This window comes from Cystoisospora suis, assembly GCF_002600585.1.
Source record: "Cystoisospora suis strain Wien I chromosome Unknown contig_4018, whole genome shotgun sequence".
Taxonomy (NCBI): Eukaryota; Apicomplexa; class Conoidasida; order Eucoccidiorida; family Sarcocystidae; genus Cystoisospora; species Cystoisospora suis.
The window spans coordinates 1-14,460 of NW_027156811.1; the positions used below are offsets into that span (position 1 = coordinate 1).

Sequence of the window (14,460 nt, forward strand, 5' to 3'; positions counted from 1 at the left end):
CTTCTACCGATGGCTATCTCTCTCTTCCTCGTTTCTTCTCATGTGATCGGTGTGTTTCTTCTTCCTCCCTATCTCTTCTTTCTTCTTTCTATCTCTCTCTTCTTTCTTCTTCCTCTCTTCCTCTTCTCTCTTCTTCATTTCTCCATCCTCTTTCCTCTTCCTCTTCCTCTCTTCCTCTTCTTTCATCTTCTTCTCTCTCTCTTCTTTCTTCTTCCTCTCCTTCTCTTCTCTCTTCTTCCTGTCTCCCTCGTCTTTCCTTCTCTCCTTCTCTTCTCTCTTCTTCCTGTCTCTCTCTTCTTTTATCTTCTTCTCTCTTTCTTCTTTTTTCTTCTGCCTCTCTCTATCTGTTGGGAGCTTCTTCTCCGCCTTCCCTTCAGCCTTTTTCTTCCTTCTTAGCCCGTTCTTCTTCCTCGACAGATTCTTCTTCTTTCCTCGATTCCTCCTCCTCTTCTTCTTTCTCTCTCTTTCTTCTTCATTCTCTTTCTTCGTTCTCTCTCTCTCTTTTTCTTCCTTCTTCATTCTCTCTTGCTCTTCCTCTTCCTTCTTCATTCCCTCTTCTTCTCTCTCTTCGTTCTTCATCCTCCCTCGTTCTTCCTCTCCATTCCTTCTCATCGTCTCTCTTTCTTCTTCTTCTCTCTTCTTCCTTGCTCGCTTTCTTTTCTCCCTCAATCGCCTCTCTCTTTCTTTTTCTTCCCTCTGGTTTATCCTTTGTCTTTCTTCCTTTCTCTTCTGTAAGAGCATTTCTTCTTTTTGTTCCTTAATCATCCTCTTCCTTTCTTTTTCCCGCTTCGTAGCCTCTCTTTCTTCTTCTTCCTTTTTCCTCATCCTTTCCGCTCTTCTTCCTTTTTCTTCAGTCTCTCTCGCTCTTTTTCTTCCTTCCTCCTCACCCTTTTTCGCTCTTCTTCTTTCTTCTTCAGCCTCTCGTTCTTTCTCAAGCTTCTTCTTCTTCTTCATCCTTTCTCGCTCTTCCTCTGGTGTCACATCCTACGGTGCACCTCCCAAGAACCACAACACTGATACGTCAGTCTTTTCGATCTGCGCACTGTGCTGCCGCCACCTAGCTATGCTTCCCCGGTGCTCTAGAGTGCAACGGCGGCCGGCTCACAGGAAGCCAAAAACGGCAAAAGACTCCAAATGCAAAAGTAAGCAATCACCCAGCATAAAACAAAGGTCTGCTTACAGCTCTTCCTGTTTGCTTAGTTTTTCCTGCTCGAGGGGTCCAGAAACTAAGTGTCATTCCGGAGGCCAACCTTTTCGCGACGGTGTTGCAACTGTACCAGTCCATGCGTCGGTTCGTTGTCAGGCTTCTTAGTTTCCACGTTGGGACACTGCTGCCCCTCCTTTCGACGTTGTGTTCGTGCGATAAGTCGACTCTAGGATCTGTTACAGTAAGCCGTTTGCTCACCATGGAAAAAGGAATTCGTAACTTCTTCGGGAACTGTGGCCGTCTCACAAACGGAAGTACTGGGATAAGGTTTCCACCAGCGGCCAACACCGGAGTGCCAACTATCTCTAGGCCTCGCTGTTTGCATCGAGGCATCGTGAGCTCGCAGGTGTCCCGTGTGTCGATGCCAAGGCGGGCCCTAGCTCAGCAAGGGCGTGATAGGAGATAGTTTCATCTCGCAAATAACTAAGAACTCGAATCATACACTGCATTCAGTGTATAGCCGTTTTCAGATGTGAGAAGTTGGACTTCTGCGTCGTAAGAAACTGTGGGACAGCAAAGAGAACTAAGTGTATCATAAGAAGAGTCCACGAGTAACAACAGCAGAACCTGTAGTGGCAGGGTGGCAAAGTAGACATGTGCCTGGCGAGCGTGGAACCTCCGGGGGCCAAGGGCCTCCGGCCAAGAAGCCGCAACCTGGTCAACCGGTGCATCCGTTGGGGTGTCATACGTAACATTGACAGATGTATAGTTGTAAGCGAAGGAAGGCAAGGGAAAGTGATAAGTTCAAACACTTCGTGCGAAGACGGGAATCACGTCAAGTCTCCAGAGACTCCACAGTCACACGTCTTTCCGGGATAGGCGTGGCAAAAATGCTCTAGCAAGTGGCCCGGCTGTTGCTACTGGGAAAAGAGCAGGAGGCCCTGTTGCAGTTCTGTCCCGTTTCACAGGCTCTCACATGCGAAAGTAGTTACGAAGATTCGAAGGGAATTGGGTGGGTTTCAAGAACGCAGCAGACTGCAGTCAGGAACTTGACGTCTCACCAAGAAACCGCGCAAAGCCAAAGACAATCACTGTGCCTTCGGAAATGCACTCCGAGCTTGCTGCCGCGAGTTACGCGTGCGAGACTACCGTGGATGGCATGTAGCGGCGTGAACACGGCCATGGCGCCACCCCAGTCACACCGCATTCCTGTATCCTGTGGGACATCTAGTCCAGTTGATCCAGAAGCAAGGTTGAGGGCAGATGCTTCCGATCCCATGTCGGACCTGCTGCACCTTGGGCAGCTGCTGGAGTACCTTGAGAGACTGCTGGTGGAGCGTGACCTCCTGCATCCTGATATTGCCTCACGGGCGAGGAAGGGGACAGAACTGGTTCGACTGGCTGTTCCCCCTCCAGAATGGTCGGCGAGCAGCGACCGGACTCCGGACAAACGTCGTTAGTCGTTTTGCTCGTTTGTTGCTCGTCGTCGCTTCCTTCGAGTGATTCCGAGGACGTAAGACGAGCCAGGTCAGAAGGACTCGTGCCTGATAGTCACCACATCCAAACACAAGCAGCAGCTCTTTGCAACCTGCCCGGCCCTGATACAGCGGGAGACTGCACTCTCTGGGAAAGAACCCTCAGCATATTTCCTCTGCGCACGGCTGCGCTCTGCCAACAAAGTGCGTGCTGCTGACGGGGAACGCCGACCACTGCTAACGAATGCCATCTTTTCTGCTTTAGTAGTCCATGAATACTTAAGGTCTCACAGTGGCTACGATGCTTACCTCCTTCCTCGTCTGTCAAAACGTGCGTTGTTACGCTCGAGTCGCGCTGAAACGGGGACACCGTTGGCGCCCGCGGCCATGAATCGTCCTGGATCAGTCCGCTGTCTCTTGCTGGACCGTGTGCGTCAGCTCGAGTTCCATGTACTCCTCGGTTCCTATGGTCTGCGGCCTGGTCAGCGGCGGGCACCCCTGCTGAGTCCAGCTGACTATCGGCCGCCGCCAGCCATCGTCGTCGGACCCGGTCGGCCCGTGAGATCTCTCGATGTTGGTCCTCCTCACTCCACGCCGTATTGCCAGCTGCCGCTGTGAGCCCAACTCAGAAAGGCAGGAAGACTCCGGTGCACAGAAGAAACCTCGGTGTCTGATTGACCCTTGCCGAAATGTCTGCTTTTGTGTAGTATCGCGGCTCTGAGGCCTGGACAGGGCCTTTTCTGTCAACCGGCACTCCTGCGCATCGCTTCGAAGCCCCGGATGTCACGCTTTTTCACACATGCCAGGAGGGCTTCGCGGTGCGAGTCAGCTGATTGAGTTCTGTTACTCTCCTATTGAAAGCTGTCGGACGTTGGCTGTGCTTAGCGAAATGCTTCATACACTTCTGTAGTCGTGCAGCCTGAATGCTCCGGCCGGCGCTGTCTTCAAGTGGCGTGCGGATGTGCACCTGAGCAGCGCGGGACTGGCTTACATCTGCCTTCTCCCGGTAATGCACACCTTCTCTCTTCGTCTTCTCTCTCTATCCTCTCCAGAGCTTTCTTGACGCGTTCGCGGTACTTCTGCTGCGAAAGCAGGAGTCCAGACCAGAATCACGCTTTCGTTTCCGTCTTTTTCCTGAGAGAGCATACAGGACGCCGTCAGGCAGAGGTGAGGCAGCGTAGCAAGCGACTTCTCGGACAACCCGAGGAACGCAACGGGTCCCAAGGGGTCCAAGCGCCGATCTCCAAGTTGAAGCAGACAGCACCGCCTGATGGAAAAAGGTACCTCCGGCTACAGTGCCGTGTACCACCGCACGTGGTGTCCGATTAGATGTCGTTGCAGATCAGCTACAGCATTCCAAACTTTTTCCGTGCACCAGCGCATGCACGAGTGATCCCCCTCTCGTGCTCACCCGTGTTGAGCAGAGACCGCGATACTACTGAGTCGGTCTCAGGTAGGTCTCGGGGCCCCCTGTTCGGAACAGGTGTGCCCACGCACCTGGGTGACCCTGCCATAGTTCGTGCTGCCGAGCCCCAGCCCCGCTAACACATGGAACCCCGCCGTCACAGGAGCAGTCCACCTGCTGGATATGAGCAGTTGGGCCTCGTGAGGGATCATCCTAAATTTTTCCTTCGTGACTCTTCGTATCCAGGTGGCCCTTGGTGGCAATCTTGGCAGCGCAGAAGGCTAAGCACGTGCGTTTACCATATAGTCGTATCGGAACCGCCCTCCGGAAGTTATGCGGCCTTTGGTCGATCCTCCTGACCTGCATTTCCCGAAACTCTCTTAGCTCCACCTCCGATTTTCTCTGCTCCGCCTCGCGAAACCTTCGAATCGCTGTTGACTCAGCCTCTCTCCCCCCCCTAACCCACGCCTCGCTCCCTTCTCGTTCAACTGGTTTGACAGGCCGATCATCTAGGTAACGAAGTCTGGGAAGGCCTTTGCAAACACCGATATACATGAACACCACAGCCACGCGTGCCTGCCGGGACCACAACCCCCAGGGAACGCATAAATCGCTGTTTCTGTCTCACTGCGTCCCCCGCAGTACTTGGGACGGTCTCGTTCTCGAGGGGTAGTCCACCCTAACTTCCCCCGAGTTTGTGGCCTTTAGACTTCGCTGGTTTCTTGTGCGGTGGCGGACGACAGCAGACTTTTCTGGGCAGTCGCCACTTACTCGCGACAACTCGTTTGCGATAATGAGGTACTTTTCTGACAACGGGGTTTCCGTGGAAATAAAGGCAGGCCAGATTTGGCAATTGCTGCAGCAAACTGAGAAATCCTTCCATCCAGTCGTCTGGTTTCGCTTTCGGAGGCCCCTCGCCGGCGGCGTTCTCTGGAGCTTTATCAGCAGCGCTCTTGTTTTCCAAAGAACTTGGGTCCTTCTCGTCAATTGTTGTGTGCGGTTCCTCGTCTATGTAGTTGTGCGAGAGGTCAATATTCGACAGGCTTTGACACTCCAGCAGGCCTTCGAGGTCCTGTCGACAGTGAGGGCTCGATTCCGGCCGACCTCGAGTGTAGCACTTTTTGTCAGCTAACTCGCCGCTACGCTTTCTGTCGATCAAGTCGCCACTCCGTAGCTCAGGCAGTGTTTCAGAAAACGCGAAGGTAGCTTCCACGTCGCTGCTAGGACTGACTGCCGTAGGTAGCACGAACTTCCCCCGACGCTACGGAATACGACTGAACCCTAGTTCCTGCAGTGGGCAGGGTCCGAATTTGTTGAAAACACGGCCGAGTTTGGGATCGCACGCCACATACTCATTAGAATCAGCTATCGGTATACCGGCGGCAGGGCTTAGAGGTGTCTTCGTCTAGGACCATCTGCTAACCATGCCCGCCTGAACAGCGACCCTTGTGGTAACTCTTACGGACTGCGTGATGCAGCTCCTGAACTTTCAGCTCGGGATCCACCTGTGCTGACTAGGTACTAGTGCCCTGGTCAGGGGTTCCTTCTTCGGCGGTTCAAGTATTCTCAGAAGCAGCATGTGAGGTAGGGAAGCCCTACAGCCTCTTTTTTGTACCTGAAACTTACCCTAAGGGACTGGAAGGCGTTGTAAGCGAGCTTGATGCTGCTGAGCTGTTTCAGAGATCCGAGACCACTGACTCTGCGCAGACAGTTGTGCGAGAGGTCAAGGGTGACCAGGTTTGGACAGCAGTCGAGATTCTGAATTTCGCTGACGGAGTTCTGCTGCAGAAAACTGAACACACCAATCATGTGAAAGATTCTGGAAATGGTTATAGTCCAGCGTTCGCTGGACGCCTGTATTCAAACCTCAGCATTTTGCCGCTATGTATGCAAGGCGGTTGGCGCGAGCGTCTAACAGTCGCAGGGGGCAATGGTGAAAGAACACGCCGGCGTCTTCCTTACAGGCATTTCAGCGCCACGAGGCTGCCAAGGCCTTCAATGCGTCGTATTCCATTCCCTTCAAGCCAGAGGGCTTTAACGTTCTTGTATTCTTCGAGGTTTTCGATTTTCGAGAAGCCTCTGAAATGGAGGTACAATTTTTCATTCAGGGCCGGAGACTCGTACTGGCCACACTCTGGCACCGACGCACAGTGGGGAGAGGCCACAGCATCGTAGCTATGTTTCTGAAGCAGACCGAGCAGCTGGTGTGCGCTTCTCATTGACGGGACGGCCGCAGATTATGCAGAGGTTTAGTGCTCTCACTGGGCGCACTACTGCAAGAACCCGCAACTGGTCTGTGTACAGACGTCGGTCATTGGCAAAGATGTCTCTGTCAGGTGACGGAAAGTGAACGGACTCAGCACTACGTTGAGACTTCGTGACGTGTCGTGCTTCTCAGAGCATGGACTTCGCGCACCAACGAAGTCTAGGTTTACCTCTGCAGATCTGGCGCAGCAGCGCTTTCGTCATGACAGGCGCTGAAAGGACGTCACATTCTTCCACTGCGGATACAGGAGCGGTCACGGCCGGCCCTGCCGAGGTGTTCTGTTGTCCGAATGATGCGTTGCGGTCTTCTTGTCCGGAGTGGTCCGTGGAAGACCTTTCCTGTGGGAAGGCGGCTGTATCGATTTGAACCGCCTCGGCAAGCATTTTGTATGGTGAACGGACAATAACACATGGAGGGGAGTGTGCTTACGGGCCGGACTCCGATGACGCTTTTTCTTGAGACGGCAGGTAGGTTGCGCAGAGAACACTGCGAGGGCTGCCAGCCAGAAAAGGCCAGAGAAGATGCGAAAATGGCTCCAGAGGCCACCTGTCACGCCGGCAGAAAATAAGAGCAGACGCTGTCATGAATAGACTTGTGCGGCGCCTTGCGGGTGCGAGGCCTGCCGCCTGGTCGGCGCTCAATCATACTCGAGGGGTGCGTGATGCCAGTGGAAACGAACTCCACGCCCCACGTCACCCGTGTAACTGAGCGCAACCTATGATCAAGGGACACAAATGCACACCTGGAGTGACGGGCGCCGATTGGCCGCGTCGCGCGTGAGGGGCCTGTTCTGCTAGTGCATGCCCCGGCCAACTACAACGCCCCTTACTGACGGCCACCGGAGGTGAGTGCTGTAAATCCTTTGGAGCTGCAGCCACTTCAGCTGCACTTATCCGGGAAAAAGCTCCTCCGCAGTGAAGTGTCAAGTGAATCAGGTCCTCTAAGGCAGCTAAAAGAACAACAGCCCTGTCATCTCCAGTCCTGATTACAGTGAAGTTCGACGCCGTCATCTGTCTAAACCGGCGGTGTCGGAGGCCGGTAGAGTGCATAAAAGCACTGTGCACTTACGAGACAAGCTATGATGGGAAGCAGTCCCCGGCAGCAAAACGGAGCCCCGAATGGGTAAGTGGTAAGTGAATCAGGCCCTTTGCGGGAGCTGCGAGGACGACAGTCTATCAACGCCGGCGTCATTATCCGTCTGAACCGGGGTGTCGGAGGCTGGTAGAGTGCATAGTCGAACCATGTACTTACGTAACAAATCTAAGCGGGTGCCTCCAGGAACAGCATCACCCTGAGTTAGCAGCCAGTCCAGTGAGGCAATGTCAGCGTCTCGCTACACTCCGGTGAGGCAGTGTAGCGAGACGCTGACAGATGTTGTTCATGTGGTGCAAAAGTCGAGGGTATGAAAGCACCCGTGAGAAGAGAAGAAAACGAAGCAGGGAAGGGAATGGTGCCGTGATGGTCTATCGGTTTCCCGTCCAACGGTACTACCGTGGATTCGCTGTCAGCCCCTGAGACAAACAGTGAGCCGTAGTGGGTCACGAAGTGTGTGCCTTGAGTAGGCCGTAAGGGTAGTACGGCCGGCATTCTCAGGTCCATTCTCTGCCCTGCGGGGGTCCTCCCGTGAAGGCCGACTGCTTGTGTTTCATATCCAATTGAGGTAGCATCGCCGACTTGCCCTACAGTCTAGCGCAAATGTCAGGATTCTGCCCTCTTCATACACACTGTCTAGTTTCTGCATCCTCCGAGCTGCGCGCTGCTTCAGCGCTTCCCGCTAACAAAGCGCCCAACAAAGTGCGACTGTCTTCACGTCGTCGAGGTGCAATGTCCAAAGTGAGAAACGAAAAAGATGTGTGAGGCACTCGTGTAAAAAAACGTCTGGGGTGCCAGTGCGCTGGCTGCCAGCTTGCGACGTGTTTCCGTCAGGAAAACAAGGATCCTCCGCCGTTGAATTTTACACTGTCTTCTGCTGCCCTTAAACGTGATGTGGGACAATGCATAGCCGGCCTGAGCACATCGCTGCCCGCGTCCTTTAACTGCAGTAGTTTAGTGGCTTGTAACTGCCATGCTCGAGGTCAGAACATGGCTCACCTCGTGCGTTTCCGGACGAAGTCAGCGCGGCCGCTAGGCAGACAGCGGGAGTTAACGAGTACGACAGCTCTTCATATTATGTTCTCCAGCTATTGTCTGTTTGGTCACTCTTCGAGTTCAACCTCCCAGCCCATTTCGAAAATTTTGTCTTTTCCCATCTTGATGGCAGTCAGTGACCGAGGTCTTCGCGTGGACCTTGGTTCTCAGGAACCTCTGGATGAAGCTCTTTCTCCTGTTGTGTCGCCTCCGCCCCCACCGACTCCGAAGGCGACGGACACGGTTTTTTCTCCGAACTGTTACAACGCTTGCCGTCAGAGACTGCACATGTTGCTCGTGCGAGACTTTCTCAGTCCGGAAAGCATCGGAGCTTCATTGATGTGCGTGAAGAAGCACAAGAGCAGGCGTGGCCACCGTTGTCGCCATCGTCGCTCGGACAAGTCTGAAGATCACGACAAGTGTGTGCACTAGCGACTGACAAGCGTGCGCCACATCCTCTCAATCCGTTTTTTCGACTAAGGTCATGTCTATTTTGCGCACTGCCAGTTGCGCAGCTGATGTGAAAAAAATAGACGGAGAGTTAATGGCGTCACTTGCATATCATTTTCGTGATCACGAAAGATGTTCTTATGTCGCTAACCCTCGGAATGTTAAATGCGTTGTCTTATTTTTAGGATTCCCATCGCCCCCTACGGAGTACAGTATCATTCCAGTCGTCTGGCCAGCTCTGCAGCGTGCCTTAGCAGAAAGTTTGGTGAAACTAGCATTCTCGGTTGGTGGCCATTTAGTTACCTCAGTGTCTTCAGTAACCTCTTCCGTCACCATGTTACTAGCCAGGCCAGCCCTTTGTGTCTACTTCCTGGAGAGGAGTCTGGTAACTACTTTGGAAAATGAGACGAATGTAATAGCTTTGTAATGAAAACATACTTCATATCAATCTTTAGTTTGTAGACTTTTTAGCTAGACATCTACCATGTGAGCCCAGCTTGCGATTGAGAACTTCCCTCTGACTTCTAGCAATGTCAAGGTTTGCTGACTGCTCTCGCCCGACAACAGTGGACAGTTTGTTCCATCCCTGCGTTCCGCGTTTCTTGTAATTTGCTCCCAGCCGTCTACGTTCGGTAAGATGAGTTTTCGTCGTTGCTTCCCTTGTATGGTCATTGTTGTTCTGACCTCGGAGGTCAAAGCCGAGTGGCAGCAGGGTGGATGTTCTGTGCATCTGAGTAGCTCCATCATAGTATGCACACACTCGTAAGCAGAGTGGGGATCGGAAATTTGCAAAATATGTTCTTCCAAGGATTCACTCCTGGTATCTCAAAACGTCCCTCACTCTGTGGCCGGGCATAGACATCTTCCTCCTGCTCTTTATTGCACTAGCTTTTTTTCGAACTCGGCTTACGGTTGCAGGAATAACATCGCGGTGCAGACACCGCAGTGAACACGAGGGATTATCTCTGTGCGGAACCCTGTCCACTGACTTGGCGGAGGAGTTCCAGGCCGTTCGACCGTGTTTTCACACGTCGTACTTACAATTGCCGGCGAGCAAGATCCTTCAATCCTTCTCTCCGTGCGTGCGTCATTTGCTAGACGTGTAGGTGTCCGGTCTTCTATGAAGTCTGGCTGACTGGTGATATGACAGAGCAAGGCATGCAGCCCCCCATGGGAGAAGTGAGCTGCATGCATGTGTCCGTAAAAAAATGTGTATGTCGTCGGAGTGGCTTCTTGCGCCACTCGTTCTTGCAGGTTTTCTCTTACCAACAGCTTCCGCCACTTGCACACCTTGACGCTGCACCTTTCAATATAACTCCAAATATTTATGTGTGCGTTCTGAGCTCTGTATCCCTCCTTTCTCGCCTGTTGACCGGCCCCGATGAAACTTTTCTCCGTTGACAGAAATCGACACCCAGTCTGCCAGCACGCTGGGGAGTAGTATCCTCGCAAACTGGTTAGAGCGATTTTCTCGGATAGACGACGGACGACTTCTTCGGCAGGCTATAATTACGGTGTGATGGACCAAACAAATTCATCCAGAAAGAAACAGTAGTAGTCGGACCTCACAAGTTATACCTAGTTCGAGACAAAGAGGATTCGCACAAGCCATCTTCTGCCTCTTAGACAGAGAGAAGTTGCCTGTTGTCGTTCCATCATCTCCCCGCAAGCAAGAGAAGAGGGGAGGGTCCATTCCTCAGAACGCGAAAGACTCCAGCAGACAGTCGCTCGAATGTACTATTTTCTACCTTGGGCATGCAGTCCTCGTTCGCCTTCTGCTGGGGAAACAGAACAGTAGGAGTTGGGCTTTGAAGTCTGTAGAGAAAGGCTGTTCAAATGGCTCGTGCTGTCTAGAGCGCGCGTCACGCGGAAACGGACCCACGAAGGAAACTTGTGGCCAAAGAAGCGTGTGAGTTGCTAAACAGTGGAGTTTCGACTTCTGACGGGGTATACACCCCTCTGGTACTCTTCCACAATGGGCCCAAGCTCAGGGGAGAGAGGAGAGCGGGAGGAGACCAGGAGAGACACTGGTGGCTCGAGACTAGGAAAGAAGAAGGAGAGACAGCGAACAGCTCCACGTGATAAAGCATGCAATCCTGTAGGGGAAGAGCTTTTACGAAAGGGCGGAGGAGGGCAATTAGAAGAAGAATTCGTGGTAAAAGTCTATGATCGCATCGCTCGTCATTTCTCTCATACACGGTACGAACTTCTTCCCGAGTTATGACATACTTTCAAGCAGATTCTCTCTTATTGGTGGAGAAGGAGATCTTCCCTTCCGATCTTGTTCTCGTTTTTTTCCCTTGCTCCTTTCTTTCCTTTCTCAGTCTTTGTTTCTTTTCCAATGCACTTCTATCGCCCCTAAGAAGCACCCTCTCCAGGGTGTCGTTGGCATTTTGTCTCGATTACAGAGTGAGCGGAGTGTCTTTTCTCTTCTTGCCGTCTAGACGGCCCTTCCTCATATAGAGCAGAAGGAAAGATTCTTTGCTGGAGTCTCCAAGGACAGGTAGTAGATGAATTAGATGTATCTGCAAAGACATGCCGAAGTTCTCAAAAGAGAGTATCTCACTATCACATCTTCAGCTTTCACGTCTTGTCAGGGAAGTTGAGAAAGACTGAGATAGCTAAGGCATCTCTCGCACTCTCTTTGATGTGTCTTCTTGGAATTCTTTTAAGCCCATGTATATCTATGGAGTTCATTGCTGTCTGTAGACGTTCTGTCTATCGTAGAGATCTACTCCTTTATGTACGAACGGTCTATCTTAGTCGACTAGGCGGTGTTGAAGGGTTTCATCTCGATAGACCCTTTACAACGCTGTATATAGATCTCCTTCAACGCCTCTGAATAGCTAGCTACCTAGCTGGCTTTCTATGGAACCCGAAGTCCCAGACTCTTTCATCGGGGAAAGGCAGCAGCAGCCCTGCATTCTACACACGGTCTTTTAGTCTTTTCTTCTTCTCGCATGTCTTCACCTTCCGTCTTTTCCTTGGCTCTACATATTCGTTCTTATAGAGAGTAGGAAAGGTCTTTATATGAATGAGTGTGTTTAGTTGCATGAGCTAGCGAAACTCCGACTTGCATACATGAGATTTCTGGAAGTTTCTTTCTCCTTCTTCTCATCTAAGTAAATGACCGTAAGCATATGAGTAGCGGGAGGTCTTCAGAGTTCTTCTGCAGACAACGTTCTTTCTTTGCTCTTTCTTTCTTGGAAAGTCATCTTGACAAGTCTCTTCGATTTCTCATACTCCTCATGAATGCCAATCTTCTCTTGAAAGGGTTTCTTTGCTCTTGGGCTGGGGTGACAATGCTATATTGTATGATTGATAGGTACAAGCCATGGCCTAAGGTTCACGCCTTCTTGGAGTCTTTACCTCGTTATTCCCTTGTCGTAGACGTTGGATGTGGCAACGGCAAGTACTTGCAGAGCCTCCCACAGAGTCAACGACGTCCTCTTCAAGATCATCTTTCATCTCTCTCTCTCCATGAGTCCTCTGCTACTATCTCGTCTAAGGATCCACTTGCTTCTTCATCCTCGCCATCGCCTCGGTTGTCTTCTTCTTCTTCCTCTTCTTCTCTATCTTCGTCAATATCTGATTCTTCTTCTTCTCCTCCTCATCATCCGGGTATCTCTAACCCTTCTCCGACACCTTCTTCATTCTCAGCTTCTTCAGTTGTTTCACAGGCTGTTCTGGCAGGGAGTGACCCTGGAGACTGCCTAGTGATTGGTGTCGATATATCGATCCCTCTACTTGAGATTGCATGCCAACGTGCGCATGCATCAGGGAGAGTCGCAGCAGCTACATGTCTCAATACAAATCTTAGAGAAGGTTAGTCTTTCCTCCCCCCTGTCACCCAATGAATCATCTATTCTGCTGACTGTCCCTACAAGCGAAGAAACCACTGATAAGGTCGTTCACACCAAACGCGTAGATAGATCTTCACAATAGGGAGATATACGTGCGTGAAGTCTAGTGAGCCCTGATGGGTTAGCCTTAGGTGCACAAACAGTGTTCTCGGATATCTTTAGAGCCACATACACAGGACGTCTTCTGTTTACTGCTTTCCTTTCTCTCTCTTTCATGAGTCGAAAGCTCTCTATACCATAATGCTTCTCTTACGATTTGCTTCTCCCTCGTCTTCCACGAAAGCGTATGAGGGTTCATAGAGTCTCAGAGAGTGTCTACTTACTCGTGTATCTTCGTGCGCGGGAAAGCTTTGCTTTTACTTGCCTGGTCCTCAGGTGTAGAGCATTGCATCTGCCTCTCTCGCGGGTGACTCAAATTAAGTGGCCTTTTTCTTTTGACGTGCGAATTTCGTCAGATAAACTTGCTGCTTTTCTCTCTTTCAATTTCTCTTCTTCTCATTCCTCTCTTATACAGGTATCGCAGATGCTGCAGTCTCCATTGCAGTCATTCACCATCTCTCAACAGAAGGACGCCGGTGAGTCTAAGACGAGGAAGACAAGCCTCACACACCCACACCCTACGGCCAGTTGACGGGGAAGAAATTTTTGTTCCTTCTTTTCTTGTCTTCTGGCTTCTCTCTCTTTTTCTCTTTGTACCTAGCAATTTCATCGTCAATCTATTTGTCTATGTATCTATCCAACATTCCCTCATGTAGTTACTCCTTGCCCTCCCCCTTCTTCTCCAGCTTGCTCAGAACTGTGGGGCTGGGGGTACTAGGGGGGGGGGAAGGCTAGCTCTTCGGTCTCGAGTCGGATCGGTTGATGAAGCTGAGGTCTCTTGCCATTTCATTCATGGCCTCTCTCGCCTCTGCAGTAGTGTGTTTGGATGGACCGTAGAGACACACAGAAGAGGAGCAGTTTAGTGTCTTTCGCAGGATTGTCTCGCAAAGTGAGGGGATGGAACGACGTTTTCCATCTACATATTCTTGCACTTGGTGGTGCAGTGCGTCCAAGGGATCATGAAGTGAAAAGCACTTCAGAGGAAAGAGAGGCGTCGTTTCATCATCCCTCTCGAAGCAGTTTTTTCGCAATTCACCACCCGTACGGCATGTCCATTGTACAGTCAGACTAACTAACTACCTCACTTGTTCAGCCAGCCCCGTGGCACGTGGCAGAAAGAGCTGACGGGAGAGCACCCCACGAGAATGTCTATCTGAAGCTCCTCTCTCCTGCAATGTGCGACAACCCGCATGTCTGGGGTGGCACCTTGAGAAAGGCGTTAAATCAGACTCACGTACGAGAGGACATACGCGAACTCGTCTTGCTGGGTGTGGAGCTATGAGGAGCGTCCTTGTTGTATCGATAAGGTAGGAACTGACAGGGGTGGAGAGCTCTGGCGCCAACCCCTTTCTTTGGCTTTTCTCCCTGTGCTGCTCGTGGATCTGGGTCCTCAGCACTCGAGCACTTGAAGAGCTCCGTCGCATCACAAAGCGGGGTGGCCTCATTCTTATCACAGTTTGGTAAGTCACGAATCTCACGAAATGTCACGAAAGAGCTAGACGTTCCTTCCGTCTTTCATTTGTCTGCACTGTGGCAAATCAGTCTTAAGGAGCGCGTGCTAGGTGCCTCTGCATCTATCCCCTGACCAACGCCTCCACTTAAACTTCACTGAGCGAGTCTTTTTTTCT

At 51.5% G+C, this 14,460-nt stretch overlaps 4 protein-coding genes across 4 annotated transcripts; 3 read left to right on the forward strand and 1 right to left on the reverse strand.

Moving 5' to 3' along the window:
• Nucleotides 1-10: 10 nt before the first annotated feature.
• On the forward strand, nucleotides 11-1,362 carry CSUI_007554 (uncharacterized protein; the record flags this gene model as incomplete). The annotated part of the gene is made up of 1 exon (XM_068067699.1): nucleotides 11-1,362. A coding segment is annotated over one exon (750 nt), but the record flags the coding sequence as incomplete, so codon positions are not given.
• Nucleotides 1,363-2,374: 1,012 nt separating this feature from the next.
• Nucleotides 2,375-6,786, reverse strand: CSUI_007555 (leucine rich repeat-containing protein; the record flags this gene model as incomplete). Its single annotated transcript, XM_068067700.1, has 9 exons — nucleotides 6,723-6,786; nucleotides 6,463-6,645; nucleotides 5,990-6,161; nucleotides 5,654-5,819; nucleotides 4,799-5,288; nucleotides 4,388-4,560; nucleotides 3,614-3,704; nucleotides 2,932-3,234; nucleotides 2,375-2,691 (listed from the first exon to the last, which is right to left on the reverse strand). The coding sequence occupies exons 2-9, from the start codon at nucleotides 6,494-6,496 to the stop codon at nucleotides 2,375-2,377; spliced, it is 1,746 nt and encodes a 581-aa protein (XP_067920323.1). The 5' UTR covers nucleotides 6,497-6,645; nucleotides 6,723-6,786.
• A 1,683-nt stretch (nucleotides 6,787-8,469) lies between these two features.
• CSUI_007556 (uncharacterized protein) lies at nucleotides 8,470-9,027 on the forward strand. Its single transcript, XM_068067701.1, has one exon. The coding sequence runs from the start codon at nucleotides 8,547-8,549 to the stop codon at nucleotides 8,850-8,852; it is 306 nt and encodes a 101-aa protein (XP_067920324.1). The 5' UTR covers nucleotides 8,470-8,546; the 3' UTR covers nucleotides 8,853-9,027.
• A 1,061-nt stretch (nucleotides 9,028-10,088) lies between these two features.
• On the forward strand, nucleotides 10,089-14,296 carry CSUI_007557 (methyltransferase domain-containing protein; the record flags this gene model as incomplete). The annotated part of the gene is made up of 4 exons (XM_068067702.1): nucleotides 10,089-11,069; nucleotides 12,196-12,695; nucleotides 13,189-13,308; nucleotides 14,227-14,296. Coding segments are annotated over exons 1-4 (912 nt in total), but the record flags the coding sequence as incomplete, so codon positions are not given.
• Nucleotides 14,297-14,460: the final 164 nt, after the last annotated feature.

Bases quoted from the DNA above. Each gene is read 5' to 3' on its own strand.
- CSUI_007556 (XM_068067701.1), top strand. From the start codon at position 8,547: ATGGCAGTCAGTGACCGAGGTCTTCGCGTGGACCTTGGTTCTCAGGAA.